At 49.1% G+C, this 16,527-nt stretch overlaps 2 protein-coding genes across 3 annotated transcripts in view; one reads left to right on the top strand and one right to left on the bottom strand.

Moving 5' to 3' along the window:
• RSRC1 (arginine and serine rich coiled-coil 1) overlaps positions 1-3,400 on the bottom strand; it is a 326,093-nt gene extending 322,693 nt beyond the window's left edge. The window contains exon 1 of the mRNA XM_054713673.1: positions 3,291-3,400. The gene's annotated coding sequence lies outside the window, so the exon portion shown is untranslated. The remainder of the gene's footprint in view (positions 1-3,290) is intronic.
• Positions 3,072-13,507, top strand: SHOX2 (short stature homeobox 2). 2 transcript variants are annotated; one of them, XM_008142231.3, is made up of 5 exons: positions 3,072-3,573; positions 6,627-6,835; positions 9,237-9,294; positions 9,608-9,696; positions 11,257-13,507. In XM_008142231.3, exons 1-5 carry the CDS (start codon positions 3,216-3,218, stop codon positions 11,512-11,514), a joined length of 972 nt encoding a protein of 323 aa, XP_008140453.1. In that variant the 5' UTR covers positions 3,072-3,215; the 3' UTR covers positions 11,515-13,507. The 2 variants fall into 2 exon arrangements, with proteins under 2 accessions (XP_008140453.1, XP_008140452.1); XM_008142230.3 differs by having other exon boundaries at positions 11,221-13,507.
• The last annotated feature ends 3,020 nt before the right edge of the window (positions 13,508-16,527 follow it).

Here is a 16,527-nt window from a genome sequence, read left to right as displayed (position 1 = left end):
TTGAGGGACCGTTTTAAAACCAACTACCACACTACATGTTTATTTTAAATAATTCAATAGCTGGGGGGACTCGGGGTCCTGAATTTTATTGGAACTTGTATACCTGTCTGCAGGCTGTCAACTGAGCTTTACTATCAATTTTTTTTTTTTTACCAAAACTGTATTTTACAATACCCTGTTTCCGGAAAACATTTACTATTTAATAAAACAACCTCATTAGAACTTCATGAGCATTTATTAGCATATCATTTCAAAACCTTGGTGTGTTTTTTTAACTAAGTTTCCCTTAGGCCAGTAGAATCCGTGATCAGACACTGCAGATCTCTCATAACTCTATCAACACCACTATTCCTAAATATACAAAGAGCCAGGAAAATCTATTTGGTGTGAATCGCATCAATTGCCTGGACCTTCTCTGATTACCTTTAAAGTGGTCATCTTTCCCTCTAGCTCTGTAGATGGAATTTGAGATCAGACCTAGAAATCATGGCAAAAAAAAAAAAAAAAGGTAGCTGGTGAGTCTCTTGATCCCTTACCAGACTTCTAAAGTGGTCATTTTGGAGCTATTTGTGAATAGTATTTAATACCTCAGTTTGGGAGCTCTTTCTGGTCATTCTGCTCAATAACCTTAAAAACATATTTTCTTAAAGGATTAAAGTTTTATGGTTATTCCCCTCTCATAATATCAGGACTAAAGTGATTACAATGTAAAACCATGTTCCTAAATTCATATAACTTTGGAAAGTGTATTTTAGTCTCTTTTATAGCATAATAAAATAAAAGCAAGCACTAATATAATTCATTAATACCTAAAAGTTATTGCACTGGAAACATAAAGATCTTAATTATTTCTCCTAAAAGTAGCAATAAGTGAAATGTTTTAAGAACAAAATGTAACTTCAACATTCAAGAGAAAACAAGGCAAATACTTCTTAAAAGTATGATTTCCATCTCAAGTTTGCCAAATGTGAACATTTTAATCTGAAGAGTAGTATAGTATGACAGTTATGTATAGCCTCTATTTACATATATCCTAGAAACACTAATATATTACGTTTTAATTGTGTTCTTTTTCTACAAATGTTTCAGGTTGCTTTGATGAAACTTCTCAAATTATCTGTTAACTTCGTGCTGATGCTTTCACCAATGGATGGAAGATATACATATCAAAGTTTTGTCATTGCTTTTATTTTTACTAGGAGTACTAGATCTAAGAAAAATGAACCAAGTTACCTTTCACATCAGAAAGCCTGCATTAGTGTTTATTAACATTCAGACTACTTGGAAACGTCCCCAAAGCTACACTTGAAGAGATATATTTGTTTACAAACTCAAATAATAGAACTTTCCATGTGTAAATATTCTTATGTGAGATGCATTTGTGGCCACACTTCTCACAGCAAGCTTTGTCCTGCACAGTACAGACAAATGACTCAGGAATATAGACATTCCTTCCACATAACTGCTTCGATTAAAACAGTCCAAGGGAGAGAGCGGGAGACTTTTCTCGCGGCGAACATCTCTTTTTTAATAGTCCACCCTCAATAACATTAAGAGGGGCACAAACTTAACATCGACTGATTTTTTTTTTTTAATTCAAAGAAGGATAATCACTTGCTTTTCAAAGTCAGGAAATCAACTAGAATGTTTTCCAGGTTCCTAAAAAAAGAGCTCTTGCAGTGCCTTTCGGGAGGGGTCCGGACCCAGGGAGTTAGTAACAAGGGAGATGGGGTGAGGGTCCTGAAACCTCCCAGAGGGAACGCGAAGTCCAACTGCCCTTGACGGGGCGCTAAGGAAAACTCTTCAATATGGAATCTGTCAGGGAACAGCTGCTCGGGGAAAATGTGTTAAATTGACCGGCCGGGTTGTTCGTGGAGGAGTCGGCTTGGGCTCCAGGACGCAAGTAGTGGGGTAAATCACAAATTCCCCAGGGCCGGGAGGCCGGTGCGGACCCAGGCTCAGCCCTGGCTGCGGGCCCGGGAAGCCTCAGAAGGAGCTGCAGAGGACCCTGCCTCTGGGCCGGGTGGGAAAGCCGGGCTGCCGGGCTGCGAGGTGCAGGTGGGGCCAGGTTGGCAGCGGGGATGCAGACCTGCAATATCGGGTCACGATACGGAACTGGGTCGCGGGGGCGCCTGGAGCCCGGCGCAGGGCAGGGATGCCGGGCAGCGGCGAGGGGCCGAGCAGCTACGCGGCACCCAGAAGCCGGGCGGGGACGCGGGGTCTGGCGCGGAGTCCGGAGAGCGGACTCGCGCCGGGAGCCGCGCACTTGTCAGTTTCCTTTTGGCCACGCCCCGGCGGAGTCGGTCCAGCTCCCTGGTGTTTAACTAAGTCTTGACACCAACGCAAAATCCACGCCTAATTAAATTAATTAGGGGTTCTTGTCAATCCTGGATGAATGGCCAAGTGCGCAGGCGGCCGAGGCGCTCGGAGAACCCGGACGGCCTGGGACCTGCCTCCTCTTTCCGCCCCTTCCCGTCCCCCCTTCGCTGCCCTCCCACTCCAGACCCAGCCTCCTGCTCGGACTCTAGTTTAATCTCTCTCTCTCTCTCTCTCTCTCTCTCTCTCTCTCTCTCTCTCTCTCTCTCTCTCTCTCCCTTTCCCTCCCTCCCTCTCCCCCTCTCCCCTCTTTCCTTCTCTCTCCCTCTTGCTCTCTCTCCCCCCCCCCATCCCCACCCCCACCCGCAGGTAGCGGCGCGGGTGCTCCCCGGGAAGGGGCTCCCTCCGAGTTGCGAAGGGAGGTAATTTACTCAGAACAAGGGGGCCGCCTTTGCGAAGTATAAATAGTGAGACTTCAAGCGCAGCGTTGCTATCAGATCTGAACTCTCCGCAGGAAGAATTGTCAAAGATCTTAACATTGAACAAGCGGGCTCCGGCAGGGAAGCCTCAGTTCATATTTCCCTCGGCCCCCGCCCCTTCCCTCTTCCTCCTCCTCCCCCTCCTCATCCCTCCTCCTCCTCCTCCTCCTCCTCCTCCTCCTCCTCCTCCTTTTTCCTCCTCCTTCTCCTCTTTTTACTTCTTTTTCTCCTTCTACTTCTCTTTCTTCTTCCTTCTCTTCTTTTTTCTTCTTTCTCCCTCCTCCTCCCTCTCCACCCCATCCCCTGCCCCATTGATGTGTTGTTACTGGGGGGGCTGGAGCAGTAAAAAAAGAAGAAGGAAAAAAAGAGCGGGGCTCGGCTGGGAGAGGTTGTGCGCGGGGCTGCAGGGCGTCGGTGGCGATGGAAGAACTTACGGCGTTCGTCTCCAAGTCCTTTGACCAGAAAGTGAAGGAGAAGAAAGAGGCGATCACCTACCGGGAGGTGCTGGAGAGCGGGCCGCTGCGCGGGGCCAAGGATCCGAGCGGCTGCGCGGAGCCGGGCCGCGACGACCGCAGCAGCCCGGCAGTCCGGGCGGCCGGCGGAGGCGGCGGCGGAGGAGGAGGCGGAGGCGGAGGAGGCGGAGGAGGCGGAGGAGGTGCAGGAGGAGGAGGAGGAGGAGGAGGCGGAGGAGCTGGAGGAGGGCGCTCTCCGGTCCGGGAGCTGGACATGGGCGCCGCCGAGAGAAGCAGGGAGCCGGGCAGCCCGCGGCTCACCGAGGGTAAACGGCCCGATCCCCGGCCCCGGTTCCCCTTCCCGCCTTCCCCACTCCGCGGAGGCGGGAGAGGACCCCCAAGGCCCAGCGTGGTGGTGGTGGTGGGGGGGGGGGGGGCGGGACGAGGCGAGGGCCCTGGGATCCCCCAGTTTGGAAGCTGGAGTGATGGTGGTGGGCGTCCGGAGGTGTGCATGGCCGTGGGTGGGGTCCGAGTGTCTAGTGGGGAGCGGGGGAGGGCGTATGGGGATTGGGGCGCGCCCTTCTCGGACGCTCCCGCGGTCCCCCTTCCACCCAAATGCGCTTTTCACCGGCGGGAGGACGGGGCCTCGGCGCGGACGGCCCGCGGGCGAACGGTGAAGTTCGCGGGGCCGGGGGCCGGCGGGGGTCCTGGCAGCGGCGGGATCAAGGTTAGCATCTAGAGTTTGCGAGAACTCCTGGTCTAGGGGAGAGGGGAAAGAGAGGAGAGAAGAAAAAGGAGCGAGAGAAAGAAAGAAAAAAAAAAATGTCACCCTCCGGTCGCCCGGGGTTTGGGACCGCCGCAAAGAGCCGCTAGAACTCGGCGAAGACCCTGGGTCCCCGGATCCTGGGGAGCCAAACTTCGCCTTCTCCCTGAGCTAGGAAGGCAGAACGAGGCCGAGGCGAGCGGAGGTCCAGCCTGTGTGCTGTTTGTCGCGGGGGACGTGTTAGGCGCCTCTTTTTTTTTGTTTGTTTGTTTGTCTTTCGGCATTGACACAATTCCGTTACTGCTTCGCCTCACCCCGAGCCCCGGTTCTGTGCGTGGAAGAGCCTCCGGTGCCGGCCAAGTGGATGGGAAACGGCTTTATCTAAATGGGTAGAGCGCGCTGTGCCAATGCAAAGGAGTTCAACAATAAAATTAATTTGGCACTTGGTCCCTGCAGGAACTGGTGTGCTGCCATATTTTTCCAATTAAGAAAATATGTGACATGCGTAGAATCACATATTTAAGCGAGCAATTAAGTTGTTTATAACACGGTCTGTTCCTGTTTAGGCCAATAAGTGGAAATTTGGGGGGGGGGGGAGGCGACATGAAGATTATATTAAGTCTATTCATCAACTGGAAAGGTGGACATCTTTTTCTGAAGTCCGCAAAGTTTGAGAGGGTGCCCCCATGGCGGGTGACATAACATAGACAGCCTTCTCACCCCTTGGGCAGGATCTGGAGTGTGTTTCCATATTTAAATGTTATTGCACTGCGAGTGAACATATTTTATTGACTTGGCTGTGAACGTTTGCTACTATGTTATCCACTTCCTTCCAGGAGGAAGGACACATGTCCACCAAACGAACTCTGAGACCTAGAAAAATGCTGGCGTCCCTTAAGATCACCATAGTGAGAATGGCGGGCTGGGCTGAGATCTAGAGGCGATTCTTCCCCCAGACCCTGCCCCAGGTTCTCCTAAATTTGGAAAAGTGTTGGCATAGCTGCCTGGCGCTCCAATGCAGCCGCCCGAAGCCTCGGTGAAGCCGCAGCGCTGGGCCCTGTGGGTCCAGCAGCGCGCAGGACCGAGAGGTTCAGGTCTGAGCTCGGGGTCGGTGCAGCAAGTATCCATTCCTCTGCAGGCCCGCTCTTTTGGAAATGATGTTTAACTCCCATGCCGATCTGGAACCGGGGCTGGGGGAAAAACTGCAAACAGCCTTGTCTATCCAAACTCAGCTTTGACGCTTTAAAAAAAACCAAGCCTCCGACTCAGGCGCAGAGGATGAAGGGTCACAGGGCAGTTTCTGTGGTTGAGCTGGCTCCCCTGGCCGCTGCCACTTGGCCTTAACAGACAGCGGTTGGCAAAAAAAAGTAGGTTTACAAGCGGTGAGTCCGCCAACAGTTTATTCTCGTATTACTATTTATTAACGATTGCATTATTTATCTGTATGACAACTGTAAACCTACTTTCGCCCGCCCCTGTATATAGAGCCATACCCCTTGGGTATCTCCGTGTGCTCACATTTGCAGGAGCTCCTGTTTTTAAAGGGAGGAGAAGAAAGGGTAGGAAAATAGCAACGGATGTGTGCAAAACCAGAGCAGGGGGGAAAAAAAGGTGCATATTTTATTAAACATCCGAGCTGGTGGTTGCATGAAAAGGCTTTGAGCAACCAATAGAAACCGCGGGTCGCGAATGTTCTGCTTGAACCTGTTGATCTCTGCGGGCTGAAGCCTTTAGGGTCCAGTCGGCCTTTCCAACGGGGAGAGAGCCGAGGCGGCGGTCCGTTCCGCGAGCCGTGGGAGGCTAGTGTGCTGCCTCTCTCGCCTTCCAGCCCGGCGTGGGCGGCGAGCCCTCCAGGCTGCCAACATGGCGTGGACGCCTATGCTCAGGCGACAGAGGTCCGGCTGGCGGGGGACGAGGACTGCCTGGCGGCCCGTGGGTGGCCCGTGGGGTTTGGCCCGAGCCCTGGGTCAGCACCGGGCTCCCGGGGAGGAGACTCTCTGGAATGCGCAGCACGAGGGTCTTGTTCTGCTTTGCGACCCTTTGGCCCAAGTGTTGCCAAATTAGACCAGCAAGTTGGGAGAGAGAGAGACCGATTGGCGGGCCGAGCTGGCCCGAGACGGGCCCAGCGCTCTCTGCAGGCGGGGCGCGCGTGGGAGAGGCCGGAGCGTGGCCTCCCCGCGCCCTCCTGCCCGCACCGCGTTCGGGCACGGGCGGGGCGCGGCGCTTTTGATTTCTGCACGTACGTGGGAGAGAGTGCGTGGGCGAAAGGGTGAGTGGAATGGATTTGGTGTTCGGAGGGGAGGGCAGGGAACAGTGGGGGTGCATAAGGAGGGGAGCTGAGGCCACCGCTTCGGAGGGATGGAGGGATGGGTGGGTGAATGCCCATCTTGCCCGAGGGCGGCCACCCAGAGTTGATCTTGCGCGTCTCCAGGATCCCCCGTCCTCCTGTCCTCCTCCAGGGCCGGGTGAGGGACTGGGCAGGAACTCCAGGAGGGGGCAGGATCCGATATCCGTCTGGAGACAAATCTGGTTAATGGGATTTTTTTTTTTTTTTATCTCTGTGTTTGTGTGCTGCTGTGTGCGCGCGCGTGGACGTATGTGTGGCGCCCCATCCAGTGTCCCCGGAGCTGAGGGATCGAAAAGAGGATGCGAAAGGGATGGAGGACGAAGGCCAGACCAAGATCAAGCAGAGGCGAAGTCGGACCAATTTCACCCTGGAACAACTCAACGAGCTGGAGAGGCTTTTTGATGAGACCCACTACCCGGACGCCTTCATGCGTGAAGAGCTGAGCCAGCGGCTGGGGCTGTCGGAGGCCCGAGTGCAGGTATCTGCCCGTGAGGAGGTCGAGGCAGGGTCCAGGGAGGGAGGAGGGGCCCGCCAGGGGCTGGAGAGGCGACTTTCAGGACACGCACTAAAGGTGCAGGCTCAAGGGGCTGGAGTGAGGTGAGAAAGGAAGGGGTGTCCTAAATAGAGGTCTCATTTTCCTAAGTAGATCTTAGTCCTAAACCGCCCCCCCCACCCCCCTTTCACCCTATTCCAACATATGTTCCCAGCAGAAGAAAGCTGTGCTGGGCTTGCTCCCAGAGTTTCTATAAACCACACCCCCCTCGCCTCACGATGCCTTTAATGTGGTTTAATCCTAATGGGCCTACTTTTATAAGCCTTAAAAAAATCCCACAGAAAACGTTTTATCTTCTGGATGTCTTAAAAGTTACAACGAATATTCTGTTCGCTGGAGTTGGGTTTCCTTGAGGGTCTGCTCTGGGGTCTAGGTTTGCCAAGCGGATATGCCAATTAGGTTTATAGATGTACAGACTATAAAGAAAATTAGCAACTGTTAAATGCAGAAATTTACAGTCTGCCGTTAGCAGTTGATCTCAAACTGTGTGCGAAACAGCAGAGAAGTAAATGCATGTTGGTCACTCTTTGTTCCCTCACTTCACCAAAGCAGCGAACCTGAACCTACAGAAACTTGATTTTAAAACAACCCACAGATCTTAATGTTGACATTTTCAAAGTCCCCGACCCCAGTGAGTACCCTATCTAATGATATTAGGATTGTTTTTTGTTTTGTTGTTTTTTGTTTTTTTTTTCCTGGTCTGAGGGTGCAAGTAGGCTTTGGGAGCGGTTAATTTGAAAATGTGTATGCATACATGCATACATATCCTAGGTTTATGGAGAACAAATTTAAATGTTTCGGATTGTATTTCGCTCAAATAATAAAATAGGAGAAAATGATGGTCATTATTTGTTTGAACACATGGAGCAGTTTTAGGCCTGAACATCTGCAGCTGTTACAAAGTATCACTGTAACAGATACTCCCTGGGTCTCTGGGCGCAGAGACCACCATCTGCAGCGAACTATGCAATTCTTATGGGGCTTCCTCGCATCTTGTAATAGGATCAGGACAGAAACAGCAGTGGAGTTGAAGGGGAGAAGTAATAATAGGCTGCCTTGGTCATCACAGCATCAGCAGCGGGGCCTTCCTTTTTAAGCCTCTCCTGCTTTGCTCTGTGTACTGAGATCTCTAGAGGCTCAGCAACCCCTTAAAGACATGATGATAATTATTACAGTTATGAGCATTAGTATCTCAGTTCCCACTCTACTAGGGGAAAAAAGAGGCAAGGAGCCTCAGGCCATGTGAGTTGCACAAAGGATGCCACCCTGGCATGAAACCTACCCTTCTATTACACTAAATGGCAGGGGAATTTTTGAAGATTTACATTGACTATGACACTTGCTTTTAAAAACAAGACAAAGCTCAGAAGCAATATTTTACTTTCATGTTTTTTTTTTTAAAACATGAATTGGTGAATCAGTCAATATGCTCTATTATTGGAACATAATGCTGTATTATCAGAGTGAAAAAGCAAGCTTTCTTTGAATTGTAAAAAGTCTGTCAGATTGCCTCTAAAAGTTGGCAAGGTTGTTTAAGAAGGTAATATCTGGGAGAAGATAGTATCCAGGAGTTACTTGATTCATACTCCAATCCCTTTCACACAATATTCTCTCTTTTTTTTCTCATAAGAAGTGATTTATTGCCGATCTTTATTTTTTCATACTTAAAAAAATTTTTGAGCTATTTTCTGGATGCTTCTCTACTACCCTAACTATGAGCATGGGCTATTTCTATAGAAGCAAATTAGATTATCATGATAATAGTACAATTATTCTGCTACTGTGTTACACTCTTTTGCACAGAGGAACAGAGAAATTCTAAACTTCTTTGTAGTGAGGCTTTTATGACACTAATTACCTCTTCCCCCACTCTTATCCCCCTCCCTCAGCCCCGAGGAAAAAAAGAGTCACTATTTGCTTTGGTGTTTGGTTTTTCTTGAAGATGAAGCTAATTAATATTACAGACTATTAATGAGCACATTCGTCTCAGGTCTTACTGGGCAAACATCTAAACCCATTATCACTTTGGTATCAGGTATCAGCAAGGGTTTTAGGCCTTGGGAACTCTGTAATGTAGAAAGATGAAACCAGGACTAATAGCAATTTACCAATAAACTACCTTGCAAAATATATGAAATCTATATATTTTTGTTATTAATATACACTTTTAACTTTGGAAATTGAGATTGTTCTATTAATTCAAAGGTTGCTTGCTACATCTCCTAGTTTGTGCCTAACGCATTAATCTTTTTTCATCTACTTTTGTAATTAAAAAAATTTTTTGAGTCATAACATCTAGGTTATATGTTTTCTCTCCAATTTGTAGGTTTGGTTCCAAAATCGAAGAGCTAAATGTAGAAAACAAGAAAATCAACTCCATAAAGGTATGGTTCTCAGACAAAGAACATTTGGTATTCTAAGTAAAAAGAGAGTGGGGAGTATTGCTATTACAAATACAGAATAATCTTCTCAATATAATCATGGTCCTTGCTTAAAAATCTTTTCTGAAGGCAGTTAATGAGAGTGCTAAAGTTTGGGAGTAAGTTTGATTTATTTTAATTATGGCAGTAGTTTAGGAAGATAAGAGATTATTTCCAAAGGGATTAGTTCTATCTTGGTACCATTTGGAACCCTGGAAAACAATGTTGGAAATATTCATCTCACATTATTGTGTTTTTGTTCCCTCATTCTTTGCAGGCGTCCTCATAGGGGCTGCCAGCCAGTTTGAAGCTTGTAGAGTTGCACCCTATGTCAATGTAGGTGCTTTAAGGATGCCATTTCAGCAGGCAAGTACAGCCCAGTTTCAACCTGTTTTTTAACTGTAAAAAGACCTGGATGTTTGCTTGAACTGTTGACCACCCCCCTCTCTGTAAGCCCCAGTGTTGGTGTCCATGCAGTTGAAGAATCAATTCTGAGATAATATAGTGCACCTTCTCCCCTTTAAAAACCTATAGAGTGTCAGGGGGCCACACAGTCTGGTCCTTTCTGTCCTCATGGGAAACCCGGAGAGGCCTGAGGCCAGTAACAGAGCCTTTAAAAATGCACTAAAGATTGAGCTTGGGGAGAGGAAGGAAAAGCCTTTTGATTAAGATTTTGTCAGAGCCAATACAGAGGTTAGTCCTAAGGTGTTTCTCAGGCAATTCTCTAAATATTTTTCTAGGTAACGTCACATTAACTGTCTCTGACAGAAGAAAAGGAAATAAATAAAAGTACTCTCTACTCAGACTTGATTTTTTTAAAGCTGTCTACAAACAAAGCTTCATCTTTAGTAGAGAAGGAAGCCTTGCCTTGGTCTTCCCGGGGACGCCCTGCCCCTGCAATGCCTTTCCTAGCCATAAAGAAACCTTTAAGACCACATTTAAAAGGACAGCCTACAGCAATGATTTAATCCTGGGAACTCCCAGTGCTCTGAACTCCCCACGCTCCAAGTCTAAAGGCTCAATCCTTTCCCAACCAGCTCCTGACCAACCCTCATCCTCAGCCAGGACCCATGCTTGGCAGGACTGTGAAGTCATGAATTCGTTCTCCGTTGCCAGTGTCCTGGTCTGGAAAGACACATGGGTGCACCGATGTATTGAGGGTTAGTGTTAGGGCGTTCTTAGCTTTCTCGGCACCACAGGACTCTGGTCTCTTGGTGCTAGGCTTTTGAAGCCAGGAAGAATGACCGGAGAAAGAGAGAGGGGTCTTAAAAGGAGACCCTTACTTTTCAGAAGGTGATCTGTAGGTCTGCAGCAGCAGCAGCAGCACCTGGGAGATGGGTAGAAATTCAGAAAGTCAGGCCCCACCCTAGACTTTCTGAATGGGAATCTGCATTTAAACAAGATCCCCCAGGTAGTCCTTACAGGAGTTACACGTACCAACAATTGTGCTGATTGTGATGAAGATGCAGTAACGTACCAAGTTTTGTGGTTTGCTTGTTGGTACTTAAGGGCTTTAGTAGTGAGGTTAGATGTGTGTGACAGCATCAAGAGAGGAGGGTAGCTGGCCCTCACCCCGTTTTGCCAATACACCATGGTTATTTTGAGGAGGGTGGTGTTTTGTAACAATAGCCACGTGGCCCTCCTAGGGGCCCAGCTCCCGAAGGGGCGGCCACATTCCTGCAGTTGCAGCGCCCTCCGGGGCCCAGGGAGATAAGGCGAACGGAGTGAGTTGCAGAGATTCAGGGGCACTGGAGTATCCCCGTGGCGCCCCCGATTCAGTAACTGGCTGGGAAGGTCAGCCAAATGCCCCTCTCCCATCCCCGCCCCAGCCTCCCCCTGAGCCACGCTGGACGCCGTTAATGCTCTGTTTCTATTCTGTTGTCACCCTAGGATAGTCATTGCAACGTGACGCCCTTGTCCTTTCAGGTTCAGGCGCAGCTGCAGCTGGACAGCGCCGTGGCGCACGCGCACCACCACCTGCACCCGCACCTGGCTGCGCACGCGCCCTACATGATGTTCCCGGCGCCGCCCTTCGGACTGCCGCTGGCCACGCTGGCCGCGGACTCGGCCTCCGCCGCCTCCGTCGTGGCCGCCGCCGCCGCCGCCAAGACCACCAGCAAGAACTCCAGCATCGCGGATCTCAGACTGAAAGCCAAAAAGCACGCGGCCGCCCTGGGTCTGTGACGCCGACGCCAGCGCCCAGGTTGCGCCTCCAGCGCGGCGTGCACCCCGCGCGCCCTCCGCACCCCGCTGCTTCTCCGCCGCCCCCTCCGCACCCCCGGAGCCCAGCCCCTTGCCGCCCGGCTGATCGCCCCTTGCCCGCTTCAGCATTTCGGACTCGGAGGGCAGGACTCCGCGCGGGACCTGCGATCCCTCAAGACGCGTCGACTCGGTGGCCGCTGCTGACCACGCGGCTGTCCGAGGGCCTAGCCTTCAGCTTTGCAGGGGGCGGGTTTGGGGGAGTCTGGAGAGAGATTGGACAAGGGCGTGCTGGGACACCGTGGTGTGGCTTCTGGCAAAGCTGCAGAGATGGACTCTTGCTCAGAAATAAAAATCCTGTTAATAAAAAATGAACAGCAACAAAAAAAAAAGTAGAAAAGACAAACAGAAAAAAAGAGAAAGGGGACGTGTTTCTGATTACTATTTGAAAGAAGCTGAAATCGGAGAGAGAACCAAGGAACACACACACACACAAAATTAAAGTATTTTATATGTTTAAAAATGTGGAAAAATAACCTGGAAGAATCTCGAGAGAATGGGGGGTTGGGGAGTTACCAACTTAAAGTGTTACGCCCGCCCCCATGGGCAAAGAAGGCAAAACAGAAGGAAGAGGTATACTTATTTAAAGAGTTAAGATTTTAAAAAAAGGTGCGCAGCTGGGAAGTTCACAGGTTTTGAAACTGACCTTTTTCTGCGAAGTTCATTTTAATACGAGAACTTTGATAAGAGAGGCGGGCCTCCTTTTACGTTGAATCAGATACTTTGAGTTAAAAACCACCACGAATGGAAGAGCAAGAAGAGGGAAGAGAGTATAAAAACAAGGAGAGAAAAAAATTGATATTAGTACAAAAAAAAATGATACCACAGACAGTGATTTCTCTGAGGAAATTATGGCCGAACTGTCCAGGCTGTTGGCAGTAAATTCCGGTTTGCATGTTACTTTTATTCCATTGATGGTGTCTCCCCCCTCCCTGCTTACTCACATGTACTTACTTCATTTTCATCTTCAGTACGAAAAACAATACCAAAAGCATCTGGAAATCGATGTCTATCTATATCTATCTATATATACTTTTGCCCAGTCTTTGATCCTTGGGGACACAAGAAAAAAGTTGGAAGGGGAAAAACTTTACACTCTGATTGTCCCAAGAAAACGGAGGCGGGCAGAGAATGTGGGGAAAGGAAAAAGAAAACAAAAGAAGACCAAATAAAATAATGAAGGAACAGCACCTCAAAAGGTGCCCATTGGAGGCCCTCAGTGGTCCCCTTCCCCTCCCCCTTTTCTTGTCTACCCTCCTGCTGGTTACCTGAAGTCCTATTGGAGGGCCCTGCTTTATTTCCCCCTCTCTATCCCATCCCACTCACCTTAAACAAAACCCAGCTAGATACAGGCACTAGGTTTCTGTAAAATATGTTGATACACACGAACAAAGTTTATTTTGGCTATAATGTGTGAACTGATGGTTGACTTTCGACATTTGCATTTTATCTCACAAAGGTGTATATTAAAGTACTTTTTTGTTTGTTTCAATTCATGTAGCTGTTGAAAATGGGATACCCTGGACTAAGCAACCTGTATCCCAATTCTCTAGAAAGCCTCCTTAGTTTTGTTTTTTATTTTCCTTCTTATTTACAAGAAAGAAGAAAAGCTCTTTTAACTGAACTTGAGTATGCGGTTGAGCTTTGTAACTATTTGTTCTCCATGAAAACAAATTATTTATATTTGCCATATTTTTTCTAGTGTATTAAGTTATTTTAAACAAAAGAAGATGCTGTTATTTCCATGGCATATTGTCGGTATAAAATGTTTCAGTTTCACCTCTGTTAAAAACCTTTTAAATAAGTGCCAAGTTATTCATTGAAGACACTTTGCGATCAATTGAATGAAAATAGTATTGTTTCATTTGATGGGGTTCGCGTCATCTTTGTTCCTGTTGTTATTAAACTATCCGAGATAGTCTTTCCTCCTTCCTTGTTGATGAATGTGTATCTGTCGATCCCACCAACTTGGAGAGCGCTCGCCTCCGCTCCTACAAGCCGCCATCAAGGGGCGGTGAGAACAGTGGCTCTGTGGCACCACACTGCACCAAACTCCCCCTCCCCCATTATATCCACTTAGCATAGAAACCGGATTTATTTTTACACCAAGTCAATAAAGGAACAAATCCTATATAAAATAACATGATAGAATAGCTCCCTTCCCCGAGATGGACTCTCATTCTTCATTGTGCTGCACTTTGACCCTTGAAGAAGTTTATTTGGGAGACGCTTTGGGTAGGAAGAGAAGCGGAATCGCGCGGCGCAAAATTCACTTGGGTTAATTATGGCACAACTAATACTCAGTCCCAAGTCGCCGACCCTCCCCGGAGATGGGCAGGCGATGGTTTGGGGGAGGAGGGCAAGAGCCGCGGAGGGGGGCCAAGGCGCTGGGAAGGGCAGATACCCCACCTCGCCCTCCAGTTTGACTTTTGGACCGAAGCAGCTTCTCGGTTTAGGAAAAAGTAGAAGCCGGGACCATGACCGTGATCAGGAAAAGCCGGGTCTTAACCATCAGAACACCGAAGAGCCCTTCCCTCCGTCCCCTTTGGGCCCCCTCTCCCATAACAAATCTCCCTAGTAAAGCCCAAAGACACCATGGGTTTGGGGGTTGGTAGAAACCGGGAAGATCGGCCCTGGCCCGGCCCGGGGCAGGACCTTCCTTTCCCTGCCAAGCTCTAGGAATAGGAGGCATCCTCTGCGAAAATTGAGGGGTCCCGAGTGTCCCCCGGGGCCCTCAAACCCCTCTCCCCCCCAAAAAAAACCCTGCGTCCTCTGGCCGCACTCCCGTCGCCCCCACCAGGCCCTCTCCGGTGTTGAGTTCGCATCCAAATCTGTTCCTTGGCGTAGGAAGGGGTGTTATGCTCATATTTACCTTTTTGCTTTCAAAGACCATAGACCAAGACGAGGGACGTCTCCCGCGCGCAGGCCTTGCGCGTCTCCCGACAGGCGCGCGTCCCTAGTTTCATAATAAACATCTGCCCGCGGCGGAGCGCGCTTTGAAGCGGCCGCGCAGCTCTGCGCGCCTGGACCAGGTGGCCTGCGGGGAGCTCCCGTGGGCGCCCCGGACGGGCCCGGACCCGCAGGCTCCAAGCCCGGACCCTAGACCCTAATCCAGTCCCCGACGCGGGATAGGACAGTTCCTGGGGCACCCCGAGAGAGGTCAGAGGTCACGGGAGAACTTGGGTCTGGGGAGCTGGTGGTTCGGTCCCCGGCCCAGCCTTGGGCGCGGCCGATGCGCAGCCCAGCCCGCCCCCCGCAGCCAAGCTGGGGGGGGAAGCCCGACGTCGAAGGAGGCAGTGTGCCCCCGCCCGGACCAGCCAGCGCCTAGGTCAGCCTGGAACCTTCCCCGGGACGGGAGGCTGCAGGGCTGGGCGCGGAGCCCCGAGGGACCGGGCCTCGGAAGGGAGCGCGCAAAGCCGAGGATTCCGCGGAGGCCAGCCAGGCGGAGTGAGAAAGGCCAAAGTTTCTCGGCCCCATCCTCTGAACTGGAGCCCGGCGCGGCCTGGGGGACCCGAGCCTTAGGGGCGCCCGTGGCATCCTCGCCTCCTTCCACGTCAGCTCTGCGGAGACTAAGCGCGGGCGGAGGCTGCCTTTTCTGGCCGGGCCGGGCCGGGCCCTTCGGGTTCAGCCTCCCACACGCGCAGGCAGGGCCGGCTTTCCTGGGGCGTCTGGGCCCAAACTCTCAGGCAGGCGCCAGGGTGTTCCAAACCCCGAGCTTCCAGAGCCACCGGAGAAGGAGTCTGATGAAGCCTTCACTTTAAGTTTAAATAAGGCCCAACATGCATGTGGTTTGGGTCGAGAGTGAGTACTCTTAATAAATAATATCTTTCCGGGTGTGCCAAGCCTTCCGGAGCTACAGAATCCCTGATTGGGGAAAACCGCGCTAAAAGAGACTATTCAAGTGTTAAGGGCCCTAGGATGCTAGAGGCCCACTAAGATCAGAGGCCTTTGCTTGAAGCTGGACTGATAAATAACTCTTCTGAGTTTTTCCATAGATTTATAACTTTTGAGATACTCAGATGGTAATACTTTAGTATAATGCAATGCTCAAATTTCGGAACTATTTTGATTTCTGAAAAATGCCTTTTTGGCTTCAGTGACATGGGATCCTGTTATTTTTTCACAAATCAGTTTACATCATAAATTGCAAACATTTGCAATAAGATCTCAAGACTGTTTATTTTATGTAACCTCAAGCACTTGACTATGTTAAACACCAGTACAGAAAGTCTGTGAAATCAGTTTAATGTGTGTGAGGGAATTAAAGGATCACTCCTTTTCATCACATAAACAAAGCATTTAAGATTGTTTTGATTGTCAGTCTCCCGAATTTTAAACACTCTTAACAATTGACTATTAATTTTAGAGTCATTCTGTGCAAAAATAATTACTGAAGTTATATCCTGTTTTAATTAAATGGTTCTGGGCAGAATAAAATGGTATTCTACAATTGGGAAATGGGTGATTGTTTTGTGTTATATTATTTTAAATTATTTTAGTTCAAATGTAAATAAAGCCTGCAAATTCCAATGGGGGGGGGGAGGGGGGGAAGGCCTGAAGTAGTTTCTTAATATGCCATTAGAACAGTTAGTCAAAGTGCATTAAAGGAATGTCACAAACCCAGAAATAATAAATATGTCATTCTAATGAGAGTGTTAACTTATGGATAATTTATTCAAGGTAGTTTTTACATTTCACATGGAACCTCTTATTATGACCTGCCTGAGTACTGTGATGCTTGTTCCTCAAAATCTAATTTATATAGGCTTGGATATACATAATTCATAACTTATGTTGATATACTTATACACACCCCAAATTTTAAACCTTTACAATATGTTTGCATGTTTACTTGCATGTTTTCAAGACAACTGAAATAAAAACATACAAAGTGTTAAACATCCTATTGAAAGCAAGTGCTTGCACTAAGTGAAGAAA

Source organism: Eptesicus fuscus, chromosome 3, assembly GCF_027574615.1.
Source record: "Eptesicus fuscus isolate TK198812 chromosome 3, DD_ASM_mEF_20220401, whole genome shotgun sequence".
NCBI lineage: Eukaryota > Metazoa > Chordata > Mammalia > Chiroptera > Vespertilionidae > Eptesicus > Eptesicus fuscus.
The sequence above is the reverse complement of the archived record's forward strand: the minus strand, read 5'-3'. Positions and strand labels throughout refer to the sequence as shown.